This window comes from Aythya ferina (assembly GCF_964211825.1).
Source record: "Aythya ferina genome assembly, chromosome: 3".
In the NCBI taxonomy this organism is placed as follows: Eukaryota; Metazoa; Chordata; class Aves; order Anseriformes; family Anatidae; genus Aythya; species Aythya ferina.
Window position 1 is genome coordinate 71972116 of NC_140298.1, and position 27042 is coordinate 71999157.

The 27042-nt window shown below is 45.1% G+C and overlaps 1 protein-coding gene and 2 long non-coding RNA genes across 3 annotated transcripts in view; all 3 read right to left on the bottom strand.

Moving 5' to 3' along the window:
- Positions 1–67: 67 nt before the first annotated feature.
- Positions 68–469, bottom strand: LOC311434944. Its single transcript, XR_014691849.1, has 2 exons — positions 341–469; positions 68–268 (listed from the first exon to the last, which is right to left on the bottom strand). It is a non-coding gene; the product is annotated as an uncharacterized lncRNA (long non-coding RNA).
- Positions 470–6260: 5791 nt separating this feature from the next.
- On the bottom strand, positions 6261–11148 carry LOC311434410. Its single transcript, XR_014691462.1, has 3 exons — positions 10646–11148; positions 9594–9654; positions 6261–6345 (listed from the first exon to the last, which is right to left on the bottom strand). It is a non-coding gene; the product is annotated as an uncharacterized lncRNA (long non-coding RNA).
- A 7599-nt stretch (positions 11149–18747) lies between these two features.
- Positions 18748–27042, bottom strand: part of CDK19 (cyclin dependent kinase 19) — a 111557-nt gene continuing 103262 nt past the window's right edge. The window contains exons 12-13 of the mRNA XM_084514562.1: positions 26340–26606; positions 18748–22924 (exon numbers count right to left, since the gene is read on the bottom strand). Of these exons, the coding sequence (XP_084370688.1) occupies positions 22793–22924; positions 26340–26606 (399 nt within the window). The 3' untranslated portion in view covers positions 18748–22792. The remainder of the gene's footprint in view (positions 22925–26339; positions 26607–27042) is intronic.

Here is a 27042-nt window from a genome sequence, read left to right on the forward strand (position 1 = left end):
GGCACACGATGTAAAACGCTATCAGCATTCAATAAAAGTGAAGTATGGGTCCCATGTAACACGGCTGTCACTCGTAACCCAATTTAGTACGTTTTTTTTCTGACAGTTTTTTTCACTTTTTCAAATAGTAAGGCTTTTTTCACCCCCCAGAGCACGTAATTTCCCTTCTCGGTTAGACCCAGCCACGCTCCGAAATCTCCTTCAGAGCCAAGTGCCCCTGCGGTCCGGTGAGGCGAGACCCATCTCCAGCTCTGACTGGGCTGCTCTCCTGAAAAACAGGAAGAAAAGTAAAAAAAAAAAAAAAAAAAAAAAAAAAACAGCCAAAACAATTCCATCTTACCATATTTGCATTGCATATTTTATTATTTCTTTTTTTTTAGGAGGCGCAGAAAAATCTCCACAGAACAAACCCAGGCAAGTGCCACAGCTGCGGCTCTGCACGGGGCAGATGTTCGTGCTACGTGGTGGCAATCTGCCCCGCTGCAGACCTACAAAAAGCAGATGTTTGTCGGCCCCCTTGGCTCCGAGCGGCTCCCGAGCGGACCAGCAGTGAGCAAATAGCACAATACGCAGCCAGGAATCTGGAGAACAGGGCCAGGAGAGGATTCCTCCTCATAGCTACTGTGGTGTATTCCCCTCATCCCACACAAGCTTTGAAGCATCGCTGTTTGATAATCTCTCTGTGCATCTTTCTGCATCTGCAACAGATTTTTTTAATACACAGCCTGGAGTGTGCTGCTGCTACCTCCTTAGGGTACGTGAACCAGCAAGTCCAAGGACTGATTTGTTGGTTTGTGGTAAAAATTTTTTGTATTTGTTGGTTTTTTTTACCTCAAAAATATCAACATTTAACTTAATCGACCTTGTTTTTCTCTGGAGAATGTTTTTCAGGTCGAAGTGGTACGTGCTGGAGTGCAGCACTGGTACTTTCACAAAGCGTTTCTTTCTCCAAAGAGCCACACTAGTTAAAGAGTTATTTGCAAAGCCAAACAGCAACGAATAGTAAACACTCTGGCTAAATATTGCATTGCTGCTCTTCTGCCTGGTTTTAGTGTCTTGCCTCCTACAACAAGTAAATTCATCAGGTTTCAGCAGGAAGATCTTTTTTTTCGGTGTAAAGGTCAAGCAGGAAAATAAGAGAGAAGTCCCTTTCAGCACCATTTTTAAACCTAAAAACATCCAGAGTTCTCCCTTTGCAGAATCTCTCATAGACATTCCTGCACACATTTCTCTCTATGCCTGCATCTTTGCAAATATCATGACTTTACTCCCTGTATCGGGGTAAAGATAGGAAATTGGAAATCTCTCCTGCTGAAGTTAATACCAACTCCCCCATGTCTGCATTTCCAAAAGTTATTAATGTAATGTCTGCAATGCCAGCTCTCTTAAAAACGTGATGGTCACATATTCACCTCCTTTCTTTCAAGCCGCAGAAGATGCACTACATGCTTTAAGGCTGCCTTCCCCCTATCCTGTTACACCAGTGCTACATGAAGCAGTAACTGTGCTTTTAGCCACTGTCTCTCCTCACCAAGTTGGTTTTCACCAGAACCACCTAGAAACAGTTACAGATGTCCTTCACTGGCTTTGTTCACAGACAATACATGACTTTCTTTCACTTTTTGCTGCATGATGAACTCTCGTGCTACAGAAAATACAGGGAACATCTGAGGAAGAAACGGAAGATGTCTGTAATTAATATGCTGTCAAAACAAGACCATCCACACCCATGCTCTACTTAGAATTTTAGGGATTTTGTTAGCAGAAGGAACTGAAGGGAGTTTGTGTTCCCTTTCCTACAATATCTCTAGAAACCACTGGGATGGGATGATTGAGGGTGTTTGCAACACTATCCAGGATATTCCAGAGGTTTAAAGTGTTGGTTTTTTAATCCCACAAGGGGAATATTCTGCCGCTCATCTCAAAAAAAAAGAACTTTAGTTACAGGTTTAACCTCATTTCTGGCACTTGCGAACAAGTTGATGTTCAACAGAGGCATTCAATGTTGCACAATCCTTGAGGAAGAAGTGATCTTAGCAACTCATAATGGGAGAAGAGAAGGCTTGCAAAATAATCTCCCTTGGTTTGTCATTCCCACATGGAAAAATCTGTTGTCTGCTGGTACAGAGTGTTCCTGGCCTCCCCTTCTGTAAGTCAAATTACAGTGTCACCAAAATACGGAAAGTGTATGAGGAACATGCCTCTGGTGTGAGTTTACTGTACGTGTTCTAATGCATTCATACATGCATGCTGAGCTTCCAATTACAGCTGAACCCCAAATACCAAAGTGGTGCGGCCAGTAGGCAACTGGTAGCATCACCAACACCTTCTGGTAGACACAGCTCTGTTTAAGAACTCATTACCTAATTTCTGACCCAGCTGTTTCCCACTCCTGACATGGCTTGCAACCCACAGATGAGGTATTACAGGGAGCGCAGGAACTGCAGCTGTGTCAAGCAAGAAACACAGGTGGTCTAACTATTGCCACCAGCACTCAAGCACACAGGTAGAGCCCATCCCTGAGTGGTCTCCAATGCCTGTTTTTGTCACACTAATGAAAACCAAACCAAACCAAACCAACAAAACCACTGAAATCAGCCCTATGATAGTTTGAACATAACATTCTCCCCCCCTGTTTTGAAGGTACCTACCTCTGTTCCCTTGCAAGGAAAGCCAAGCAAGGGACTCCTAGATGTGCTCTGGACATCTGCAAGGATACGTTTTATCTATGGCCCTTCAGTGTGTGCTGCTTCAGCTTCATATTTTAGTTTTTTTCTTCCTCCACAGTACTTATAACTCTGTGATATCTTTAAGACAGAGTTCTTCATGGGTGCCTTATAAAAGTCAGAGAAATCTTGTAGACATCTTAAAAAATGCATCTTTTAGCAAAGTTCAATGTAAAGAGAGTTCCAATTAAACGTAACATGGTACACTCAAAATCCCAAGTCTCTAATTTTGTTTCAATTATTATTCTCTTAATGTGTTTCTTCCCTTCCCGTGAGCAGAGGGATCACATATGAACTAGGGCACAGCATCAGAAAGCTTCCACGGGACACAGGGCTTAGTGGCAAGGTCTGGGCAATATTTTCTCCAGCTCTGTGTGCTCCAAGGTTTTCAGCACAACTCCCAAACGTTAATGTGAGACCAGGAGAGTGACAGCTCTGCCTTGTGAGCTCCACAGACAGCAGAACATTTGCTTGCAACAGCAGTGTTGTCAGGGTTATAAAATTGCTCCCTGCCACTCCATATTTAGCAGGGGAACAAAAAAGGCATCCTTAGGATATGCATCATCTAGAATACCCTGCACTTCATACTGGAGAGATTTTGCTGGTTTGTACTTCTTACAGTTTTTTATTCACAGGAGAACAGAAATACAAGGTATTGGGAGGAAAATGCTTGCAAGAGGGGGAAGGGAGCTCACAGTTTAATTCTGTAATCTCATTAAAGGTTAAATAAAGAAGTGAGTAAAAGTTATGCTGCATTAAACCTGAGTAAGGAAAACATACAAGTACCAAGAGGCTCTTTATACTATCAGAGACTGAGATAAGCCAAAAGGTAAAAGTTAAAGGCAGATTTACTGAAATGAGAAAAACAGGTCCATGTCCATAGCAGAAAGTGTAACTAATAATTGGAACCATGAACCAAAGGAAGTGGTGGATTGTCCAACCCTTGAAATTTTCTATCAAACGTCATCAAACGAGATGTTTTTCTCTTTTGCAAGTAGGCAGCTACTCTCATATGTACAGACCTTCCCTTACTTATGGGTATTCCATTACACGGAGAGCGATGTGTCAAAACAAGTCAGTACTAAAACAAATTGGAAGTCTACGTCCTTCACTATGCAAGCGATCAGCCGTGCAAGTAGAGCCTTCCAGCTTGTGAATACATTTAGTGAGAAAACTGGAGAGAGGACAGCTTTGCTGCCACTGATTGATGAGTTAAACTGGCTGATTGGTGGTGCTGGCAATGACTGAATTCCTGTTGCAGCTTCAATGCCGATACGTGGAGCTGGCTCTGAGAGCTGGAGTGTCTCCGGGACCTCACAGGCAACCGCTGTGGTTTCTTACCAGTGCAGAGCAAACACGGCCGGCAGCATATCATGTTAGCTTGAACTATTCAGCACAAATAACCAAGGACTCAGTCAAGAGAGATCTGACAGATTTAGATGGAGTGACTGAAGATGATACCAATACCAGCTGTCTGCTTCGTGGCCCTCTACTTGATGCCTCAGCGAATATATGGTCTGTGAAACAGGCTGGCTGAGGCACAGATTTCATATTATTTGGCCCTGCCTATGCTGGCAGAAAGGTGGGTTGGACCCGAGTGCCAGTGATGCCTCAAACCGCTGCATTTTGGGCTCCCAGCGCCTGTCTGTTGGTGGTCTGCAGTAATGAGGATGTGGCAGCACAGATTTCGGAGCAGGAAGGACGCCAAGCACAAGCGCCTCGGGGATCTGGAGTGCACACTGTGTGCGCTGTGTGCTGGGAAACAGCACCCGGGCTGACGCAGCAGACAGGCAGAAATTACGCTCTGCACATCAGCAGGAGCTACTTATTCCCTCACGTACAATGACTTAAATGCGATCGTGAAGAGCAATGAAGCAAAATGGTTTGAGAAAAACACTTCCTTCTTCCAGGAAAAGCACTAGAAATGAGAGGTGTGTTTTGTGTGTTTGACAAAAATCCATCAGAAGCCTACACCGGTAGGCAGCCAGGTAATGTCAGGTGCTCTCATGAATAATCCACATTTAGAGGCAGAAATGTTAGGTAACTTTGCCAGCAGATTCAAAAGCTATTGCTACAGAGAGTTAGAGAATCATTCCCCCCCTGCACACCAATTAGGGGCACAAAATGCTGCTGGTGAGTTTGTATTCACTGCACTGATTGCATTTAGGCTACGAGGAGGTGAAGGAAAAAGAAGCTGAATCTCCAAAGACACATCCAGGCATCCCTCAAGCCTGAAAATCCAATCTCAGGCTGACGTTGGCCGTGTAAACACTTTAAATCTTTAAAGATTACTGCGAAACTGAGGCAGGTAAAATCCACAAATGGCTAGAAAGGAAATCCAAAATCTAAATATTGCCATTTCGTCCGAGCACAGCCCCACAGAAAACCTCACGCAAAGCCCTGTTGCAACAGCCATCGCTTCTAAAGAGATGCAGAGCGGCCGCCCTCATCGAGCAGTGCTCCAGATGGGTTTCCCCACACAGAAGTAGTGCAAGTAAAGCAGGAGCAGATGAAGACAGTGCCAAAGAGATGCTGCACAGATGGCAATGCTGCAGCACGGACTTTCCAGAAGTCCTACCAAGCGACAGCCTCGTCTTTCCTCAAAGCCTGTAACCCTACACTGTTTCTGCTGTCTTTACGAGGGTACTTTGCTTTCCCTTTGACACGCTTGCTCCTTAAATCCTGCAGTGGAAATGAACTGGCTTACACCGATTTTTTTGCAGGTGTTTTTCTCCCAGTTGACCCAGTTTGTCTTTTACTGGATGTGCTGTGTGTCGCAAGAGCGTAGCGAGGCAGGTATGCTCAGAAAGCTCTTGCCAAACCTTTAGGATTAACAGTTTGTTCAGTATTCCTCCTACGGCCCGTCACGCTGGCCTGTGTGAGATTTCAAGCAGAAAGCAGCAATTACTTAGCATGCTGCCGCTGTTGCTGTTAAATTCGTTTGGCTGACTTGAGAGGGACCGAACGAGGTCTGCCCATGCTCGGGGACTTCCAGTCCTCCCGAGGCAATTATTTTCAGGTCCTAAACATCGTTTCTGTTCAGACCAAATCACAGACAACTGGATTTTCCAAAGGATAGCGTCAAAGCACACAAGGCTTAACATAAGCACTTGATTGCAAAAAAAAACCAACAAACCAAACCACTTGGTTTTTTGACACCTGTAATACAAGCAAGTCAGGAAACCAGGGGAGTGACTTTGTGCACCAGCTGTACAGCTTGTGCTTCTCTGAGAGTCTCAGGGGTGCAAACACAAACCGTCCCAGCTCCGTTACTCCTGCCATAAACTTGGGTGGAAGAAACTTGAAGAATCAAGTCCCCCGCTCCTGTTGCTGCTTCAGTTCAGGTGGAGAAAACAGGCAGCATTGTGAAATGAAAGAAGAAAAATAATGAGACTCCGGATTTTTATTTTTTTTTTTTGACAAATATCAAATTATGATTGATTTCAAGCCCACGGAAAAGAGGGTACAAACTCAGCTGGTTTTGGCTTTGGCTGTGTTACTGAAGTCCCTGTTCCAGCAGGCTGTGCCCCTTCCCTGGCAAAGCGCCCTCTTCTTCTGTTTCCTTTTGTGCGTCCACATAATTTCCTGATTATGCAAGTGCCCAGCAAAAACAATTCGCCTGAAAATGAAAATCAAGACAAAACACAGGACTGAGCTGGTACAGGAGGTTTTCGTGTCATCTGCCTGTCATGCCACAATGGAGAGCTGGGCAGTCTGAGTTCGAGGGGACAATATTTGAGCGTGAGGGTGAGCAAAAGCATAAAGAGCAGAAGCAGGTGATGTTCCAGCTTTCTCCTGTACCCTTTTCCAGCACAGCTCCTGCTGGACTGCTGAAATTTCTGTGATATTCCCCAAGGGTTTCCCATGTTTTGGCTTGTAAGTTAATGTAAGTAAGTTAAGTAATAGGTAATGTAAGTTAAAGTAAGTCAAGATGACACAATTAAAAGGGGCTTGGAAGTGCCCTGTCAATATTAAAGCAAACTGAGCATGGAGGCAGGAGGGCATTGAGATAGTCCCCAGAGCCTGGCTTCTCTGCCTAAACCAGAAGTGCCTGCAAAGGGATTTTTCTCCTTCAGCTCTGTGGCATCTAAATGGAGCAGATGAAATTGAGCTGCCCTGAAAAAAAATAAAATATATCCCTTCTGTTTGGAAAGCAAGTATAGTCCATTTAAATCACTAACAGGGCTATTAATTGCATGTTATTTTTAGTGCTGATGGTGATGTGTAGACAACTAAGAAGCAGCATTCCCATGCATCGCTTGAAATAAGATCTCCATCAGGATTTGCTAACGCATCTGAAGGACCTGTCAAAATAACAGAAGCAATATTTGCATTTGCTGACAAGATTTGCCTCTTACGAAGATAGGGTTAACGTGCCTAGCCACAGTTCTTGGCTTCACAGTCACTTCACAAGAAACGCTGGGGACATCGGATAGGAAACATATCTGGAGGCTGAGCTTACCAGTTTTCCCAGATGCCGCGAGGATGATAAAAAGAGGCAGGGAGTGCTGAAACATCTCAGCAATCCATTTTCTTGCTAACACTGAGTAATGCCATTTTTTTTCTCTCTGTTAGAAAGATAATGGCTCTTTCCTGCCTCCTAGTTCTGGAGCAAATCCTTTTAAATAATTTAATGGGAAGCCTTTTTCTACCGAGTTTCTGAAAATCTGCAAGGAAACGCTAGGTACGATAACTCTTAATTACACTATATGGAACTAGATCCCTCCTAGAAATCAAGTAGGTAATTATAACCTAAACCGTAGGAGGCACATTTTTAATCCTAGCTACCTGGTATATCAACATCAGTGCTACTTACATGGATGTTACCAGCACAATAATATGAAATCAGTCCTCTGCTAGCAGGGAAATTGTTTGGATTTGTAGCAGAGCAGCTGAAAGCAAGTCAGAGCCTCATTTATTGAGCTTATTCACTTCCAGGGCAGCCGTTGACACCAGGGTAGCCATAAACCCTCCTGCTGTCGTTAAGCGAATGAGCGAGACTTTCAAATGTATTTCTATTCATAATTTTACAGCTTGCTGTTTGAAGCAGACAAATATTTATTTCAGGGTTATTGTAGTAGGATTATAACATGTCTAGAGACAGATGTATTTTTTTATTTTATTTTTTTTAATATCAGACAAAATCCTTAAATCCTGAAATATTTCTTCTGCCAGAGAGCGATTTGTAGTTTGCATCCTGATTTCACCACTGACTCAGCAGAAAGGTACTCCAGGGCAGCTTTTCCAAAAGCACTTCGCTGTTTTTGCAGTTTTTTACCATCAGGGCTTGGGTTCCTAGGCCACTGGGGAGCTGCCAAAAAGCAGCTCTTCCTGGGTTCATGTCCATGCACTGAGTGGGGCGGCTCCACAGCTCTGAAGCACCCAAGAAATTCATGGGGCCTGAAAGCTTTCCATGCTCTTGCAAATATCCTTGTGGTGGAGACATTGCTTTGCAGTGAGCAATACTTTGGTTGAACATAACAAGTCACAGTCACACCAACCATAGCCACGGATGCTCACTGAGAGAGGGACACTCATGGGGTTGAGAAGCTTGGTGTGAGGACCTCAGGTGAGGCACACTCTTGTGCCCGAAAAAAGATGTCCTGACAGCACTCTCCAGACTATTCTTCCTCCCTGCATTTTGAAGCAACGAGGAGAAGGAGAAGGAGAAGGAGAAGGAGAAGGAGAAGGAGAAGGAGAAGGAGAAGGAGAAGGAGAAGGAGAAGGAGAAGGAGAAGGAGAAGAGGACAAAGCCTAAATTAAGAATAAAAAATCCTGCAAGGCAAATGGTAGTGTTTCAGGGTTGTGTAACTGCTGAACTATGAGCAGCTTTAGCTAAAAGCAAATCTTAATTTTCAAAGCAAATCTTACCCAAGTGGTCATGCCCAGCGTGGAAGCTCTGATCAGCTCCTCTCTCAAGAAAGAGAGCAGGGCATGGCTGGCACTTCCCTCATAAGCATATATATGAAAAATGTGTCAAAATAATTTCTAGCCTACAGCTGTCCTTAGCTGGCCTCCTCAAAGATGGAGATTTTTGGGAACATGGTGAAGTCCCAGCTGGTCATCTCCACATTATCTAGAAGTGACAAAATGACCCCGTTCCTGTATTACATATTTATTTTCTTCTTCACTACAGGAATCAAAACACTGTTATATTTTGTTTCCAACTGTTGTGTACCATCCTCGTGTACCACCCAAACCCCTGTGCTTGCAGGGTGCATGAGTTGGAGATGTGGGCATTTGTTAAAGTGTCTCTCTTTATATTTATGGTCTTGCATTTTTCTTCTGCAAAGGAGTGAAGAAAGCTTTATTAATAAGGTGTTTTGAATGTTGATCTGCTTGGCACAATCAAGTGGGCAACTGAATCCAAAATAGTCACTGCAAAATATATTTCGGAACATATTTTCCCTCTGATCCAACATCAGCAGTTGCCAACAAAACAGTGAAAGATGGCTGAGGCGCAAATTTTCATATTAAAAATATGTGTTGTTTTTTTTTTTTCAGTTGTTGGGCATTTTCACAATGCTTTTATTTAAAGTTTATGTTGTGGAGCTCTTCAGAGAAGCCCAGGATAACCCAAATTCTCAAAATAATGCCTGATTTGTTGATGCCCTTGAAAGCCTGCTATTTTTGTTTTTCCTTTAGAGGGACAGTGAAAGTGAACTGCAAAAAAAAAACACTAGTGCTGGAAAAAATAACAAAGTGGACGTGGACAAGCATTCCCAGTGCAGTCCCTGGGATAGCGAAGGACTTTTTCAATGTGTAAGGAGCACAAAGCTGGAGCTAAGTCTCCCTCATATCTCACAGTGGTACAAGGGGGGAAAAACAGTAAAGAAATGCAGCTCTAGCCCTGAGATCAGGCATTACCCATTTGCAGTTCTCATCATCTTCATTTGGCTCCAGTGAAGATCAGTCAAAGCAAAATAACCTGAGAATAACAAAAAGCTTAATGGTTGTAGCAGCAGCGACCTGGTGAAATGCACCTCTGCCCTCCTCTGCTCCTGGGAGAGGCAGGAGGCTGCTGCAGCTGCCCTTGCTGTGGGGTAGGAAAAGCTTTGCTGCACTTCCCAGCCTGGTGGGGTGTCCCCGTGTCCCCACACGTGCTTCTCCACCATCCCAGGACGGCTGCATCGCCAGGAGGCTGCAGAGCCAGGAAACGTCGAGAAACCAGATTTAAAGCCATCTCCGTGCTCTTGCTCCTACACCTTCAAGCATTTGCCCCGGGAACTGACCGTGTAGCAGAGTCCTGTAGTTCAGTGCCATATCATAAGGCGCAGGTTGAGCAATTTGCGAGGGTCACCTTTTAAAGTTAAAGAAAGATTTTAATTTGCAATTTCAACTCCCTCTTCTCATGTCATGTGCTACCCACAAGAGAAGGGTGGGTGAACTGGGGAGCCCATGAGTTCCAGGCTGGGAGACTCGCTGCCTTCCCCCAAGAAAAGTTGATATACTGGGTTTTTTTAGTCCATTGAAACCCAAAACATTAAACTGTGCTGTGACAACATCGGGGGAGCCCCCAGCACTGCCCACTCCCTCCTGGCTCAGCAATTGCTTCTCCAGCTGCCCGGCACAAGGGGCAGCAACTGCTCGGGCCAGGGCAGCAGGCTGTTAGTCCCTTTTTTGTCTTGGGAAGAAGCAGCACATCTCCTGTGCACCTTTACTGACACCTGGAACCAACATAGGCACAGCGTTGCCTGCCCACACTGAAACCTGGTTGCTGGTGGCAGCCTTGCAGCAGTGACATGAAGATCAGCAGTGATCACGAAGATCAGCACAAGCTTCAAACGAAGAAGCACACGAGACCAAAGAACTGCAGGGTGAGGAGGTGCAGAGCAGAGCTCTGAGCTCCTTCCCTCCCTCTCTGCAACATCTCACACAGGTGCCTGGCCGAAGCACGGCCCACTCCATCATTTCATTACCTGCTGCTTTATTTCACCGTTATCCTTTTGGCCGCCAGTAGATGGTGATGGTTTATCTGCATCCAAGATGCGAGCCCACATCGGGGAGGCAGGGAGGCAGCATTACAGCCTGTTTGGGGAAAGACTGAGAAATAAAAAAAGAGCATATAAACCCAGGAGTCAGTCAGGCAGTCTCCAGGCAACCTCCTGCTTTCCCAGAGCTGCAAAAACTGCAGCTTTGACGACGTCCTCGCTTCCTGGTGTGTTAAAAGGAGCACGTGTGAGAGGGCCTGGAGGCCTCGCTCCTCGTGGACACCTTGCAGTCTGGAGGCCAGAGAGATCAAGCAAGTGTGTGTTTTGCTGAGAACGCAGACAGCATCCATCTCCATCTGCAACGAAGCAAGATCCCGGAGATCACGAGAAATAAACCCAGCAGACCTAGCTAAATGCCGCCTGAAAATTGCAATGGCGAAACTCTCGCCATTCCTGATGGACTGATACGTCATTTATTTCAGGACGAGGCTGCCGTGCTCACGAGCTACATAATTTTATAGGGCCAATCATTTTAGGATACCATAAAAGAGGCAGAAACACAGCCAGGCAGAACCTCACAGAGAGACCTCCAAAATACAGCTACAAAAATAGGAGGCAAAGCAAAATTCAGTCCCTGGGAGCTGCTGCCCATAGCAGTGAGGTGGGGCTGTGCAGGCCAGGCTGCGCTGTGGCGATGCTCACCTGCCGCGACACTTGGGAAGAGCTCGCTGCAGCAGCTGGCAAAGGGCTCTTATGAGAGCTGTAGGAGCCACCATTAAAACTAAAAAAAAAAAATAAAAAGAAAGAAAAAAAAGTGAAGCAACAGATCCGTTTGACAGAAAAATCGCTCTGGAGGCAGGTTACGGGGAAATGCCTGTGGAGAAATTGTGGCCTGGGGCTGAAGCAGCACCTGCTGTGCCCATCGTTAGCTAATTACCTCGGCCCCCAGCCCTTTCCTGGCCAGGGGTCCGGCCCCAGCCCCTCTGCCTGCCCCTTTCAGCTGAGAGCCCCGCCAGCAGGCACTCAGCATCGGGTTTATTATTAATGACCAGCGTCGCTCTGACACGGCACCTACAGGCCCCGGCCACCCAGCAGAGCCCCGCGCAGAATATTAAAATGCTGATTTCCCTCTCAGATGAGGCCTCGCTGCTGCCTCTCTGCTCATTTGCTTGCAGATGCTGTCAGGGCCGTGCTCCCTGCAGGATACATGGCCGAGGGTGCCGTTTTCTTCCACAGAGTGTGGCGTGGCCGCCCATACAGAGTTATATCAGGGCACAGCACGTTTCTCTGCCCCATCAGAGGGCCCCGGTGCAGCAGCAGAGCTGGGGAGCTGCTGCCCCTTCCCCACACACACTGAGCTTCCCCAGAGAGCTGCATGCGAGGTGCTGACGTCCTGAGCATCATCCCAGCATCAGCCCCCCAAGGTTGGGGCAGCCGTGCTTGTCCCCTCCACAAATTTCCCCCCCCCAAAATCTCACCAAAATCTGTTCTGCACCACTGGCACTGCTCACAACCAGGGTCCGGCACTACTCCAGGCTGTCCAGCCACAAAACCCATCCTAATTCAGTCCTGGTTGGGGAAAAAAAAAAAAAGAAGAAAAGGGAAAAGAGCAGAGAAATAAAAAACCAAACCCACAACCACAGCGGGCAGCACTGAGTGGTTGAGTGCAGCCCAGCTTTTCACGGAGGGGGACGAAGGGAAGCAAGAAGGAGCCAAGAGTAGGACCAAGGTCTGGGTCTTCTGCTGCAGCCCCTACATGAGGGCTGCCCGGTGTCCTCTGTCACCAGCAGGATGCTCCAAGCAGCTGGCACAGCAGGAGGGGCAAGCAGAGGTTTTGCTTTTTGCAGCTCCCTGCCGAGCCCCAGCCATCCCGTGGGATTTGCCAGCAGATGGCAGGCAACCCCTGGCAGAGGTCCTGCTCCCCCTGCCTGGCTGCCCAGCTCCTCAGCCCCATCCACACGGCAAAATCCTCTCCTTCCAGCCCTCCTGCCCCTTCCCCTGCGGCCCGGTGCCAAGCACAGCACCCAGCCGGCCAGCTGGAGGTGAGGATGGGTGCAGGGAGGCTTGGTGGGAGCTGGCAGCGCTGTGAGGAGGTGGGTGAGGAGCCAGGAGAAAAAGAAAAAAAAAAGAAAAAAAAAGGGCAACTGCTGGGGCATCTATTTTGTTTTCAAGCCTCTAGCAAAAGCCAGATCAGACTGCAGCAGCTCTGCTCTGAGGCCAGGCAGCGCAGCCAGCACAAGCCAGCTCTCCAAAAGGCTCTGGGAAAGCAATTGGCTCCGACCCGTGCTCAAGCTGCTTGTGGTTTAGGCGATGGAGAGCCCTCAGCCAAACTCCTGTCAAGAAACGTGAATTTCAACATCGCACGGAGCTCTCTATCAGGAGGGAAACCCACAAAACACAACCCCAAACTGATAAACAGCACTGGCTGCCTAAAGAGACACCCGCTGCTGGCAGGGCGGCAAAGCCCCGGCTCTCCCCGGCTCTGCAGGAGGACGTCCTTTTAGGAGGACATCTAGGAGGACGTCTAGGAGGACAGACATTTCGGGGGGCTGGTGGGCAGCAGGGTTTCAGCTTGCACGTGCTCCAGTGTTTCAGTGTCCAAATGTTTCTTCCAAGGGCTTCTCAGGAAGGTCTGGCTATCTTCTCGTGGAGTGGGAAGGTCATTGGAGTCGGTGCAGGTCTTTGGATGTTTGTCCTGCCCAAAGCTCAGGGTGTGCACTACAATGTGCCGTAACCTTATGCGTCCTGACCAACAAACACCAGAGCTGTCAGGCAGCTCCCCGAGATCGCCAGGACCCAGCAGCACTGGGTCTGGGATGCTGCAGGGAAGCAGAAGGACATGCTTCAAATAAAAACCCTTCCAAAAGTCCTACTGCCACCCAAGCACGGGACTTGCTGGGCCTTCCTAGCAACATCAGCTGGCACATCGCTGCGGGCCCCAATCCTTCTCACATTTTCAGCTGCTTGCTCTCTCCTTGGCAAAGGCGGGACTCACGATCAGACTTTGGAGAGTTCAGAGAGTTTGCCTGAAGAGTCAGAGCTTGCAGAGCGTCCAAGAGAACAGACCTGAACACTGGGGCCTCTCCCGCCCCAGCCGCAGCCCCTCCCGGCTCACCTCGGGGACTTCTGGCACCTTTCCTGCGACTCCCACTCACCGCAACGTGCGTTGACAGCTTGCATAAGGTGGGCCCGTTGCTCCCGGGGCTTGGGTAATCATCTCCCTTTTCCATCTCCACACGTGGGCCTCGCAGCTGGAGCTGCCCCGTGACCGCGCGTTGCATTGGAGCAGCAACCCCAAAGGCAACATCTGTGCCACCCGCACCGCTCGTGGAGGACCAGCTCACTCAATGCTTTGCAAACACCACAGCCAACACCCAAACGACTCTTGCAGACAAGATGCTTTGGGCTCAGGGCACTGGGGGCTCGCTCAGGACACCGAGTTTCCCAGCAGCAGCTCCAGCGTTACGCGGTGGGGGACGTCTGGCCTGCAGCACCCGAGGCTGCCGGGCATCGTGTAAACCTGAAACCCGCCCGAGGACGGCTCAGCACTGTTATATTTAGCGTGCACTGCTCTTCTGGCTACGCAGGGTATCCGGTTCTGTCACTGCATTTTTGGGGAGCAGACTATTCCTTAACTCCGTATTCGGACATGTGCACGAGAGGAACGAGACATAGGAAATTTGTTTTTTTTTTTTTTAACTCAACAGAAGACTCTCAATGTCAGCATGGTTTTATTAGCCACACCAACCGAAATAAACTCAGGACATTTCCTAATAATTAATATAAGCACACTACTGAAGTTCACCTGTCTGGCAAGAGCCCAAAATCCCGAAGCACAAGTGTCTTTTGCTTTGACATCCACCTGTGGCATATGCAGAAACCATCCCCGATCCTGCAGAAGTAGGGATCCTTCCCACTCCCTTGCCCTGTCCTCTCCACATTCGTGTCACATCCCACGCACTGGAACCTCAGGCCATACAAGGGCAAGACTGAACACCGCTGTGGTGCTCTTTGGATTTGATTTTCCAGGTAGTCCGCAGGCTACACAGAGCCACAGACCAGTGGATTTGCTGTTGTCCCCACAGCACCAGGCAGAACATCACGAAGGAGCCAGGTAGAACACAGATGGATTCCCTCAGCTCCGACACAGGAGAAGTTGCAGCGATAACACGGTCTGGGAACAGCAGAGCCACTGTGTATTAATAACCGCATGACGCACCGCGGCTGATATACGAGTTTGGCACGTTACGGGGGGGAAGAATATGCCTGCCTCTGATCTCGCTGGCAGGGCATTTCTTACATCTTCCAGCACACGCAGCCCACTGACAGCTGTTTTATAAGGCTTCCACTAACAAACCCGAGCCGAGCCTTTCTCCGCAGCCCAAATATACGTACGTGTTATCACGCCAGGCTGAGCTCTCGGAGATGAAAGCGTGCGGCCAGCGCGCAAACACGGCACACATCAAGATCTCGGGTGACTCAAATACACTTACACAGCTCCAGCATCACGCGGGCTGATAACAGAAGTTACTGCACCCCTGCTGCCCGGACCTGTCTCCAAGGCACAGGGGACTTCCAGCTTTCGCCCAGCAACCCTTGTAAATCCCCGCTGGGACGTACCCACCAGGGCGTGTTCGTAGATGTCTCCATTGTTTTGTTTCATGGGTCGGGATTTGTTTTCTGTGCTTGCGGGATACTGCAAGCTGCAAAAAACACCCAACAATAACAAGAAAAGCTCTTAAACAAAGGCTCTATTATTACCAGCGGGAGCATTTTGAAACCATAAACTATGCAAATATTCATGCATTTATGGGCTGGTAAGACCAAAGTCCATAAGCTTTTTGGCAAGAACGATTGAGTCGGTGTGCTGGCTGTGTGCACAGCAGTCACTAAAGGTTACTCACTTAAGTCAACTTACCTATGTATGGCTTCTGCAGTTGTGATCCTATTCTTGACATAGATGATGCTCTTCAAGACCCAAATGATTTCAAAGAACTGCAGTCATTACACAATGCCATAAAATAACTCTGCCTGCCTGGGCCTCTGCTGTAACAAGAGGGCACCACCAAGGGAGAAGCCCTCATCTCTTCGTTAACATTCAGACTTTTAGTGCCAAAACCAAAGTATTGGAAACTGTCCTTCTTTCTCGTGCACCACTGCAAGAACGACTCACACCGTTCCAATAGGTTGAAAAGAGAAATCACAATTTCACAAATGACTCGTTCTACATCATATTAGATAAAGGCAAGACCAAAACCAGATGTTTTTGCGCTGTACAGTCTAGCAGTAATAACATGATCTGACGATCTACAGACATCTTCTAGCACTATCTATCAAAGAGAGCTCCAGGAGACTTGCGGTGAGACTTTGAGCCTTTTATTTTGCAGTTCCTTGGCTCCCTTTTCAGCCAGGAAAGTATGTTTTCTTTAAAAATCAATCGCTCCTCCACAGACCCGTGAGACCTAAGCGCAGGGGTTAAAGGCCAGCGTCCACTTGTGTAAATTGCCTACCAGGCTCCGAGCTGACAGCCGTGCCCCTGGCCGGGCCACGCATTCAGAGCAAGAGGTCATCTTGCCAGAGCTGGGCTGTGCCACGTGGCACTGATAGCAGTGGGAAGTATTTTTAAGAATGTATATGTTAAAAATACATTTTCAAATGTATTTATTAGCTCATCGTGTTCTGGGGAACTTCTGCTGCCCGAACTTGATAGCTTTATAACGTATATGGTGATAGCACTGTAACTTGTATGACCAAAAGGCCACAATATTGTCACTCCTTTTGCTTTCTAACATCCCAAGAAATTCCTGCAAGTGGAAGGAGGGAACTATCTTACCAAGCCATGCATCAGTCAGCAGGACCTGGTCCATGATTAGAACTATTTGCTGAGGAGAGCTGCAAAGAATTCCTTTCTTCAGTGCTTCGCATGCTGTTTTTTTCATCGTGTAAGACACTTCATTAGGCTTGTGAGACGTAATTACATTGAGGAATCGGTAAAAGGCACCTGCTTTCTTCGTTCCTTATTTTTAAAAATGGTATTTTAAAAATAATGCAGATTCTTCTTTAATAATGTGTTATATTTTTAATAACCTTCACTGCTAATGTTCACAAAGCAAAATTGCATTCTGAAAACAGACTGGGATGGAGTTGGAGGTTCACGTAACTTCTTGCCAAGCAGCATTAGAAGATGTATTAGGTAAAGGAACATATTGCTGAATATTACCTGTAGCTGTGTGTTCACTCCATGCAACATGTGTGTATGTACACGCTCCCAAATTCTCTGTCCCCTTCAAGAGACTTTGAAGAACATGCTACAAATCAATCACAGAAACGGCCTCTTACAGACCATGCAACACACTTAGCAGCACAAAGCTGGACAAACATCCTATAGCATTCCAAGAGAAGCACATTACATAAAAATTATTAGGCAGGTTGGCGTTGCTTTCAGACTTTAAATCCTAATAGCTCTATTTTTCAAATGTATCTACCCTGGGTTATCTTGAATATCTGCAACACAACGCTGCGGTACTCACACGGCAATTTCAACAGCTCAGCCATAACCACACACATATCTTTCATAGCCTTGGTGGTGGTTTTAATCTACCTCAAACAATTATTGCTCCAGTAAGTATTTATTTGGCCACTGAAACAATCATCGTAGTCATCGTGCAATAATATTTTTCTTTGTTCCTATAAAATAATAAAATAAAATTAAGCTTTTTTTTTTTTTCTTTAAAGTCTTAAACAAGGACATGAAGTTCTCTGGAATGCAAAAGAGCAGTACCTACCTGTTAAAAACATAACAGGTAAAGCACCAAAATGTTTTGGCTATTGGAATGATGCTTGCTGAAGCTCCAAGCGTAGTCAGATCAAACTGATAGTATTTGGCACCAAGACCACGTTTTCTGTGTTCAAAGAGCACGTGAAAATTGCTTCTCACGCTACTCCTGCACATTGACCTGTAGTAAAACAACAGCGGGTGTGCAGAGAGGTGACGGATGGATGGATGCAGACAGACTGGGGGGTACAGCGAAACGCCGAGGCAGCATCATTAACACAATAGGTACGTACGACTCACACCACACCAGTGGCTTAAAAGATTAAGCTTCCATAGATATCAAATTAAATATTGGCATTCCAAAACACGCCACTTTCCTTTCCTAAAATTACAGCTAATGAAACCTGCCATTCAGCTGATCATTTAGGATTACATATGAATCCTTCTGAGGATCCTGCGCCCTGTAAGTATGGCCTAAAATGCATTTCCATACTTCTTGGAGAAAGACATTACAAGTGTAAAATCAATCCCTGGAAATATTATGGACAAATCATTCATAATTCCTCTGTCAGTATTATCCTTGTGCAAAAGGCTAATCCTGATCTTACCTTTGTGCAGGGAAGTGAATCGTCTTTATTAACGTCATCTCTAGTCCAAGTAAACCCCAACCACTCTTACCCGCGTATCTGTTACGGAGAAAACAGTGGGATTTTTGGAGTAAGTTTACATTCTGTCTGCAAAGCAACGACTAGATGGGATAGAAATACACAGATAAGCAAAGCACACAAAAATCCCCTTTGAAAAACAACAGTGTGCTCTACCTCGTACTGTCCACGTTGCCAGCTGAAATCCTTGAAACCCTGCAAGGTCCGGTGGGAGGAATAAACAAGAGGACATTTAGGCGCAGCATGCAGTAACAAAGCGTTTCTTTCTATCCCATTTATTTATTTGTTTCTCCTCCCAGAAGACAAATCTGTAGGATCGTCACGCTGGTAACAATGAGCCTTGACAAGCGGCATCAGCGTGGCACGCCGGAACAACTTTTCAGCAGAGGACAAAACCTAAAGAGAAGCGTCCCGTCCTTTCTGTTTTCCACAAGGCTTCATTCTGTTCCGATAGACACATCACCATGAATATCCTCGTGGGCATTTTAAACGCTATAATTTCAGCTCTGAGGTTTCGCAAGCTTTGTTTTGTGTGGTGCATGCGATCATAAACATCCTGAATATAATTACAACTGCAATTTTGCGGGCTGTATTTTTCCCTCTTTGTAGCCCAAAGCCAATGTTTACAGAAACTTTTCAGCACGCTGATGTGATTTCAACTTTTTATTATTATTACAAATGTATATTATTTTATTAAAAAAATTCACACTGAAGCAAAGTCAATTCCATTTCATTACAACCAAGAATATAAAATAAATGCGATGAACTCAGAGTCTCGTTTTAACAGTCATTTTGAGAGTGACATCGGGACAACTTAAAAGCAGTAAACTCTTCACTCTAGAATGAGAAAAGTATTTCGCTTTGTGGCTTGGCTAACCCACCGGCACGGCCATCGCCGAGTGTGGCCACCACTGGTCGGAGGCGGCAGCGCTTTGCGGCAGCACAGGGCGCGTACACAGCAGCTCCTAACGAAAACTACAGAAATGAAAGATGCGTGCACGAAGGTATTAGGAAAAAAAAAAAAAAAAAAAGTAACTGAGTAGAGACAGGCACACTTCCACAAAGAGTAAACATGGGAAAATACAGCTAGAACAATTTTGAAAAGTATACTACCTTACATATATAAAAAGTTCTTTAAATTGCTGTTAAAAAGGACACGTTCTGTCCACATTTTGTGTAATACTTTTTAGTGTCTACACAAGACAAATTTTTAAAAAAATTAAATAGTATTAATTTACTACTAAATATTTAGGAGATAACAGTGCATTAAGGACTTCTTTTCATATAGTAATACACATCGCTCCTGTCTGGCGACATTTTTTTTTTTTTTTTTTAGAAGATTACGTATGGCCTTATGTACAATACATTTATTTAATCCTAAAACAATTCTTTGCTTCATGGTGTTAAAGTACCATTCCTGAAGATTACGAAGGGGAACTAGGCTTATTATGTTCATATAAAATATTATACATATTGGACCACTTCTGGCTTCCCGCCACCCCTCCCCGCTAAGGATGCTCTTCCCTCCCCCTCCCCGGGTACAGTGTCACAGCCACAGTGCAGGACTCGCAGCTTTCCTTGTTATTTCTCCTTCCTTGTGCAGTTCAGCAGCCTGCCCTGCCCTCCTGCACACAAAAAGGAGCGACCACCCCTGCTGGGGTCCCTCGCCTCGCCACGTCCCGCTGTGAAACACTGCGGCAGGGACAGAGAGCTGATGGGCGAAGGCAAAGCTGGGAGTACGAACCGAACTGCAGAAACTAGCATCAAAATGATGTGGTCCTGGCTTCCCGTGACACACCACACCGTTCACTCCCTAAAACCTCAAGACATGACCCCTGAAAAGCAAGGCTTCTTTCACAATGACTGCCATCGCCCCCAAAACGCACAGCAAGCACGCAAGAAAAGGCAAATTATTCCCCAACCAGGAGACAGAAAGAAACGAGAGGAGCGTGCACAGCGCACATTTCCCAGCAGACTCCTTTGCTTTCGCTCACTCTCCTTCCAGTTGAACCTTCGAAAGCAACAGGAGTCAGCTCAGCTCCGTGTGTGTGCACAAAATCTAGAAGGGACTGGGCAGGGTCCGTCTACCTGGTGTAGCAGATGCAGAAATATCCGCTCAGCTTGGGCACAGGGCATGGCAGTTGCTCTAGAAGCTGGAAGCTCACTCAATCGAAGGACCTTACAGTGCTGGGAAGGCTCACACTACACACAGGTTCATCTACACCGTGGTTTTGCCTTGCTGGCACAAGAGCCCGGCACAACCACACGGTAAGGGGTCTCCCCGCCGCTGCGTGAACGCTGATCCTCAGCCTCAGGTCACAGCAGGGAAAAAGAAACGTCAGGAAGAGACAAAAGGATCTGGGGCAAACTGAGAGGCACAGGAGGGGACAACAATTACTCTGCCATGGGTTAACTTCCAGAGATGTGAAATGCATTTCACAAATATATTAAAAAAAAATGATGCTTCATGGCATTGGCCGAATGTCCAGTAGCTCAAGGTACCTCAGCTAACATCAGTAAGGGGTGGGACGTTGGATTTACAGGAAGGATGTAACCCCAGATTCACTGCAATGAAATAAACAATTAAAAGCTGACCTTCCCAACAGCCCACTGGGGTGCATGTAGCATTTCAAGGGCTACACATCAGAAATATCCTCTGGGAGACCATTTTTCCCCGGAAAACAAATGTGATTATTTTTCTTTCAAATTGCTTCCTTTCCTTTTCACCACCTTCTTACCTATTTGATGACAAAAGCAGGTTTTGGTCACTCTTCTAGAGAAGCTGGGTGCGGTCGAAACCACAGGATGGTGGACATGTCCAAACTAAGCCAACAGCTCGCAAAAAAGCATGAGAACAACACATTTTTGAGGGGGAAAGGGACAGTAAAGGTGATCAGGAGATCAAATCGAGTAGAATTAAGTTCCAGCCTGGCTGTGATAAAAACCATTCTCCTGACAGCAAACAGATCCAACAGCATTTTGCTGGGGCTGATCACAACTTCAGTGTGAACGTGTGCAGGTATATACAATTATTATTATTATTATTATTATTTTTGTATGGGTACAGGACAGAGGAGGGCACAGTATTATGATTGTAACATTGACTGTTTACACATAAACTCATCTCACTGTACCTCTTCTCTGAGCACCAGCTTTAGAAGCTCACCGACGTGACATTGCCGGTAGCTTTCTAACCGCATTAATAATTTTTTTTCCAGATTTTCTGCAAGAAGAATCAGCCTTATTTCTGAAGGCTGAAGGAAAAACGAAGCTGTCCCAAATTATATGTTGTGTCTCTCCGAATAACTGTGGTTACAGAAGTTGGACAATGATCCTCTGATTATGCTTCTGAACTCTGCTTATTTACTGGGGATTTTCTGCCAGCTACCCATCCACTTACAGTCCTTAGGCACAATCAAAACATGTTTGCTCTAGGGAAAAAGAAACATTTCAGTGCAATCAAGCGCATCTGGTGTAACTAATCTGGGTTAATCACAGCAATGTGAGGGACACAGAGTATGCATTGCAAACATGAAAAAGGAAGAATTTTCAACATGCTTCTCAAACTGCACAAGAATTTCTCTTCATTATTAATTCTAACATAAAACGATTAAATGTATTTGTTTTTATAAGTCTTGGTATTTCTGTCACACTCGGGAATGTGAAAGAGAAGCTACGTTGATAGAACTCTCGCATACATTAATCAGCTGCTTAACAGAAAAACAAGCCACCAACCACATTCCTCCTGAAATTTGAGGGCAGTAAATACATTTTCCTGACTATTTTGGTGTCCAGCCTGGGAAGACATTCCTTTCTTCTGTTTCCAACAAATCCTGAAAGCATCTCCTTGTTCTGTGACTGTCCTGGTTTCATTTAAAACAACGCTTAGTTTAAAACTAGTCAGAGCATGATCACTGTGATTTCAAGAATTCAATGTGAATGAGTTAAGAAATATCAGCAATCTTCTGTTTGGTGTTCAGTCCAGTAGCAAGAAGCATATCTGTCGCTGCAGAGACTTGGGTTGTTTTTTTTTCTTTTTCCTTTTTCTTTTTTTTTTCTTTTTCTTTTTTAATTTTTATTTTTTTTTAAGACCTCGCCTGAAAACTAGACTAATAAAAACAGAATAGTAAAATACTCTGGAACAGTAAAATTTTGCTGTTCTTGACATCCATGAGCAAAACAGTAATATCCTGTGAAAATAACATAGTGCTTTAAAAAGGTGCAATATACCTGTATAGCTAAACTGGTTTGCCTAGTATAAAACTAACTATATACAAGCTTGAAAGCCTGGGAGTTCAAGATTTTAAAACTTTAAAATCCCATCAAAGAGATTGAAAAGACAGATTTATGGCAATCACTACAGCATAAGGAAGGTGCACCAGGAATCCTTCAAAATTCCAAAGGTTAAAGAAGTTAAGTGCTGGGTTCAGATCAGAAGGGTTCATTAGAGTAACCACAATGGAGCACATGCAAGGGAGGGAGGAAGGAAAACTTCACGAGAATCTCCTTTATGGCAATAAAGGGGCAGGAAAAAAAAGAAGTCTTCAGTAAGTAAAGTTTTCCTTTTGCAATTGTGAATTTTAATTCTGCATCATAGTTTGTGTTTTTGGTTCTTCTCGTCGTTATGAACTTCATATTGCTGGAGTCTTCTGGCTTTTAGTCCATTCTTTTTTTGAGTGCAGTCTCTTAAGCCTCTCAGTACCTGTGAGACTGGTGAGATTGATGGTACTGAGAGCTCTGCTGAGATGATGTGGAATAGCCCATTGTACTCTGGGACTGAGAAGATCCCTGAATGTTGCTTTGGTAACTCAGGCGTGAGCTGGAGTGCTGGAGAAAAAGAGAATGGGAACAGGGGAATGAAAACCAGCCTGTTAGGACCACGCAGCACAGGAAACTTTCAGCCTCTCTGAAGCTAATTAAAATTTGACTGTTGGAGAAACTAACTAAACAGTGTTGCTGTTTAAAGTCCCATAAAATCTGCTCTGTAATCAGGCTTAACACACCACAGAAAGTACACCACGTCACTGGCAGATATCTGAAAGTACTGCATGGGCACACCTATTTCTGAAGGAAAAATACACAAGACAAAGCAGAAAAAAATGCACAAGACAAAAGAGAAAACAGCTGTTTCTTTAACTCACGTCTCTCATTATTGTAAGCACTATTAATGCAACAACAAACAACTACCAGTACCAAAAGCACCCTTTTCAAGATAGGCAATACTAAAACAGTACAGAGAAATACCTTACTCTGTCCCTTAGAAAAAGAAAATCATAACTTAGGAACTACTTAATTTATCTAACCAAAAAAATGTCCAGTAAGATAAAGTATTATAATTTTAGGTGAGTCTTTCAACCTGCTGCCTTATCTACTGGAAACAAAAAGAGCTTCTTAGTGATGGGCACATGTATGTTCAAATTTGTATGTATGTGCTAAATATTTTTTCCCCCTCCACATCTTTGAGATGTTAGCTCAGTGGACCTCAATCTCAGCAAGCCAAATTCATGGATCATTTGTGACCTCCAGCCTGCTTAATTTGCATGTTTATTACCATATCCATTCCTCGTTAAGAATTAATAATGATCTGCAAAATCACTTGTATGAAAAGAACTGCTCTAGCAGTACTTTTAGGAGACTCTCTAGCAAGGTAAATCTCACCCCAATCCACAAGAATGGAGCGTCTACAAAAAAATATACTATTTAAACAGCTAACAATTTCTTTTCAACAAAACTAAGTGCAGGGTCCTTCAATAAAGATCTCTGTTCACTGTCTAGGGGATTGTTCTACCTGGCTACATGCAAGAGTCATCAGCAAGACTGTGGGAAACTATGAACATCATAAAAAGAGTGTAAAAAACTATATTCTGATTAAATATAAAAATTAGGAGCTACAGAAAACCTCTGGAGAAGTTTGAATTCTGAATGGAAATCCCACAGATAAAGCAGGTCCATAACACAGCATTCTCCACAACTGCTCAGCAAAGGTAAGAGCCAAGTTGGTGGTTTCATCTACCCACCAGATCCCAACTAGGAGAGCTGTGGAAGCATCCTGGCAACTTCTCAGCTGGATGATGAAGAGTAAAAACCTAAAGTTCAGGCAATGTAAAACTTCTGCCCTTTGTTTCCAGGTGAAACACAGCACTGCTAGAGACAGAACTGTCCAGTCCTGCAGACCACCGTATCTCAATGTGGTATCTGGATAACCAGTAGATTGCACTGAGTAACTTCACTTGTTAGCAAGGGTCAGTCTGGGAGGTAACAGCTTTATAGGAACTAGTTCTGGATGGAAAGCATCAGCTTACTGCGATAAGCAAAAAACCTGAGGTCTCATAAGGAATGCTCAGTAAAATTCAACAAAAATTCCTACTGTCGTTTTTAAAAGTAACATATATTGTTGCTGGTGAACTACAAAAAAATCTCAAGTGCAATTTTAGATCACTGTCTAAAAGAAGCTCAACACAAGAGGATTCTTCCTACTTTTGAGTAAGATAAAAAGGAGTAAAACTAATGCCATAAGACTACAAGAACATATTAATTTGCCTGTGCTTATTTTTGTTCTGCAGAAGAGAATTTGCTGCCTTTTTTAAAAAAAACAAAGTCAGACTTGTACAAATTGCCGACATTCCTTTTGCAAACAGAAGACAGCTAGAATTTAAGGGCAGATAGCCAAATACAAGTGCAAAAAAGGATAATCAGACCATATAATTTAGCAAGTGACGTAACGAGAACATACAGATCATTATTTTGATGCCTATGCTGTTAAAGTTTAGAAGGAAGGACCACAGGGGGTAAAAAGGAGTCTTAACTATCTCAAAAAATGGGATTTAGACTGCTAAAAACTTGTAAGTGGGAAGCCTGCCAACATTTCAGAGAGCTCTGTAAAGTTTCTATAATGGACATCATCAAATGCAGCACACCAGTCCTCAAAATACAGACCAAAACAGGCCAGCCATAAATACTGTGCAGTCAGACAGCTGTAGTGATCTGTCCAGACCTCAAGGCTGTCTGCAACTTTTCAAAACAAAAAAATAAAACAACAAAAAAAACCAACCTTGCTGTCTTTACCCTTAAGTTGCCCTCAATGCCCTTCATGATCATTTGTAATTAGGAGTAAAACAGAACTGAGAGAAAAATGTCTGGCACTGAGAAATCAATTGTGTGTGGAGGAGGTCTGGATGGGTAAGTCGCAGCAATTCCAGAGCTGCTTTTTTAAAAAAAAAATATCATCTGCTTATTTAAGTTTAAAGTAGCCTGAACAGCATTCTCCAAGGTGGTGTCCTCTTGAAGCAGACAGAATCCCTAACATCTGTCAAAATATACTCTTACTAGCTACCTTTCTATTATTCTGCTTTCAACTTATTACTGTTCTGGTGAGCAAATATTCACCGGTATTGAAGAACATGGTTCAATCAACACTGACTGTGTTGATTTACAAACATACATGATTTTATAAACACACAAACTGTATGTTTAGTGCAAGTCACTTTTTCAGTGGAAAATATTTTAGTAAGCACTGACAAGCATGCGAGTCAAAAAAAAACCTCAGTGATGCTGCTTTTACTTCTGAATGTTACTGTGCTGGAAAACAGGAAATCCATTCAATGGTCGCATCAGAAATAATGCATGTTTATGCCCTGCTTCAGCATGAATCATACTGATGAACCAAAACATCATTCCTGTGCTAACACACGTTTTCTCTTTAACTTTAGAAGTAGATTTAACAAAATATTAGAATAAACTACAGAATTATTCCATAGGTTTGATGATACGAGGTAGAACGAAGCAGAAATCAAATGGAAAAGCCTAGCTCTGATTTTGCTTTTGCTTCTCAGGCTCTGCTTCTCACACAGGATTTCATCTTTCCAAGAGCCAAGCACTCTGAGCTTGATCTAATGCAGCATTTACATTCATGAAATAGTTCCCCTGGTTTCAGTATGATTACTTTCAAAGAAACCTAAGCACATGTTTAAGTGCTTTCCTGGAGCGGACCAGTCCTCAACCCTTTACAGGGCGCAGCGAATCTAACTCATATTCCATTGAAAATTACTCACCATAGCACAAAACCTTTTTACAGCCCTAATAGGCTTTAAGCCTGCATTTTTATCTCATGTATCAGAGCATGCCTGCTCAGGTTACAAGAAAAAAAAAAATCATTAAAATACAATCCCTTCTCGCAGCGGGGAAGGGAGAAAACGACATTCTGGCTCTACGTTATCGGAAGGGGCACGAACCCGAGAGGTACCTGATAATCTGAAGGCATGACAGGCCCGCCTGAGTTAGCGCCTGAAGGCCCTATGCGTGGTTTCTTGTTTGGAGGCACCTGGTTGAGGCTGGAGTCCTGGCTGTGCTGGAGCCCGGCGCCCGCGCCCCCGGCGCCCGCGCCCGCGCCGCCGGCCGTCCCGTTGGTTTGGGTGCTGTTCTGCTGCTGCTGCTGCGGCGGCTGCGGCGCGGCCTGCGGCTGCTGCTGAGGTGCTGCTTGCTGCTGATGTTGGTTCTGCTGCTGCTGATTCTAGGGGGAAGAAGAGACACCACGCCGTTACCTCCGCCGGGCTCGGCCGTCACCGTGATGGGGTCGTGGCGCCGTGCCCACGGGGCAGGCCCAGCCGCTCTCCAGGATAGCACGGCAAGGCTTTCAGGCCTCAAACGGGGGTGTTCAGCTCGTGGTTCACCTTCGTTTTTTTGTTGTGGTTGTGTTTTGTGAACGAAGCAAGCTCCACGAAAACTGGAATGAGAGCCTGGTGATTTCTGCAGCGAGCACTCAGCCCTGACGAGCAGAGAGGAGGGTGGAAGGAGCTCTCTATAAAGCAGTAATCACCTAATGAGCCGAATCAAAAAACCCCCAAATTTCACTAGTGCTCAGCGGCAGATGTGGTGAACCACAGTCAATTATTCTAAAGTGCTTCAACAGCCCCGTTCGCTCCGAATCCAAACCACTTTTCCAATTT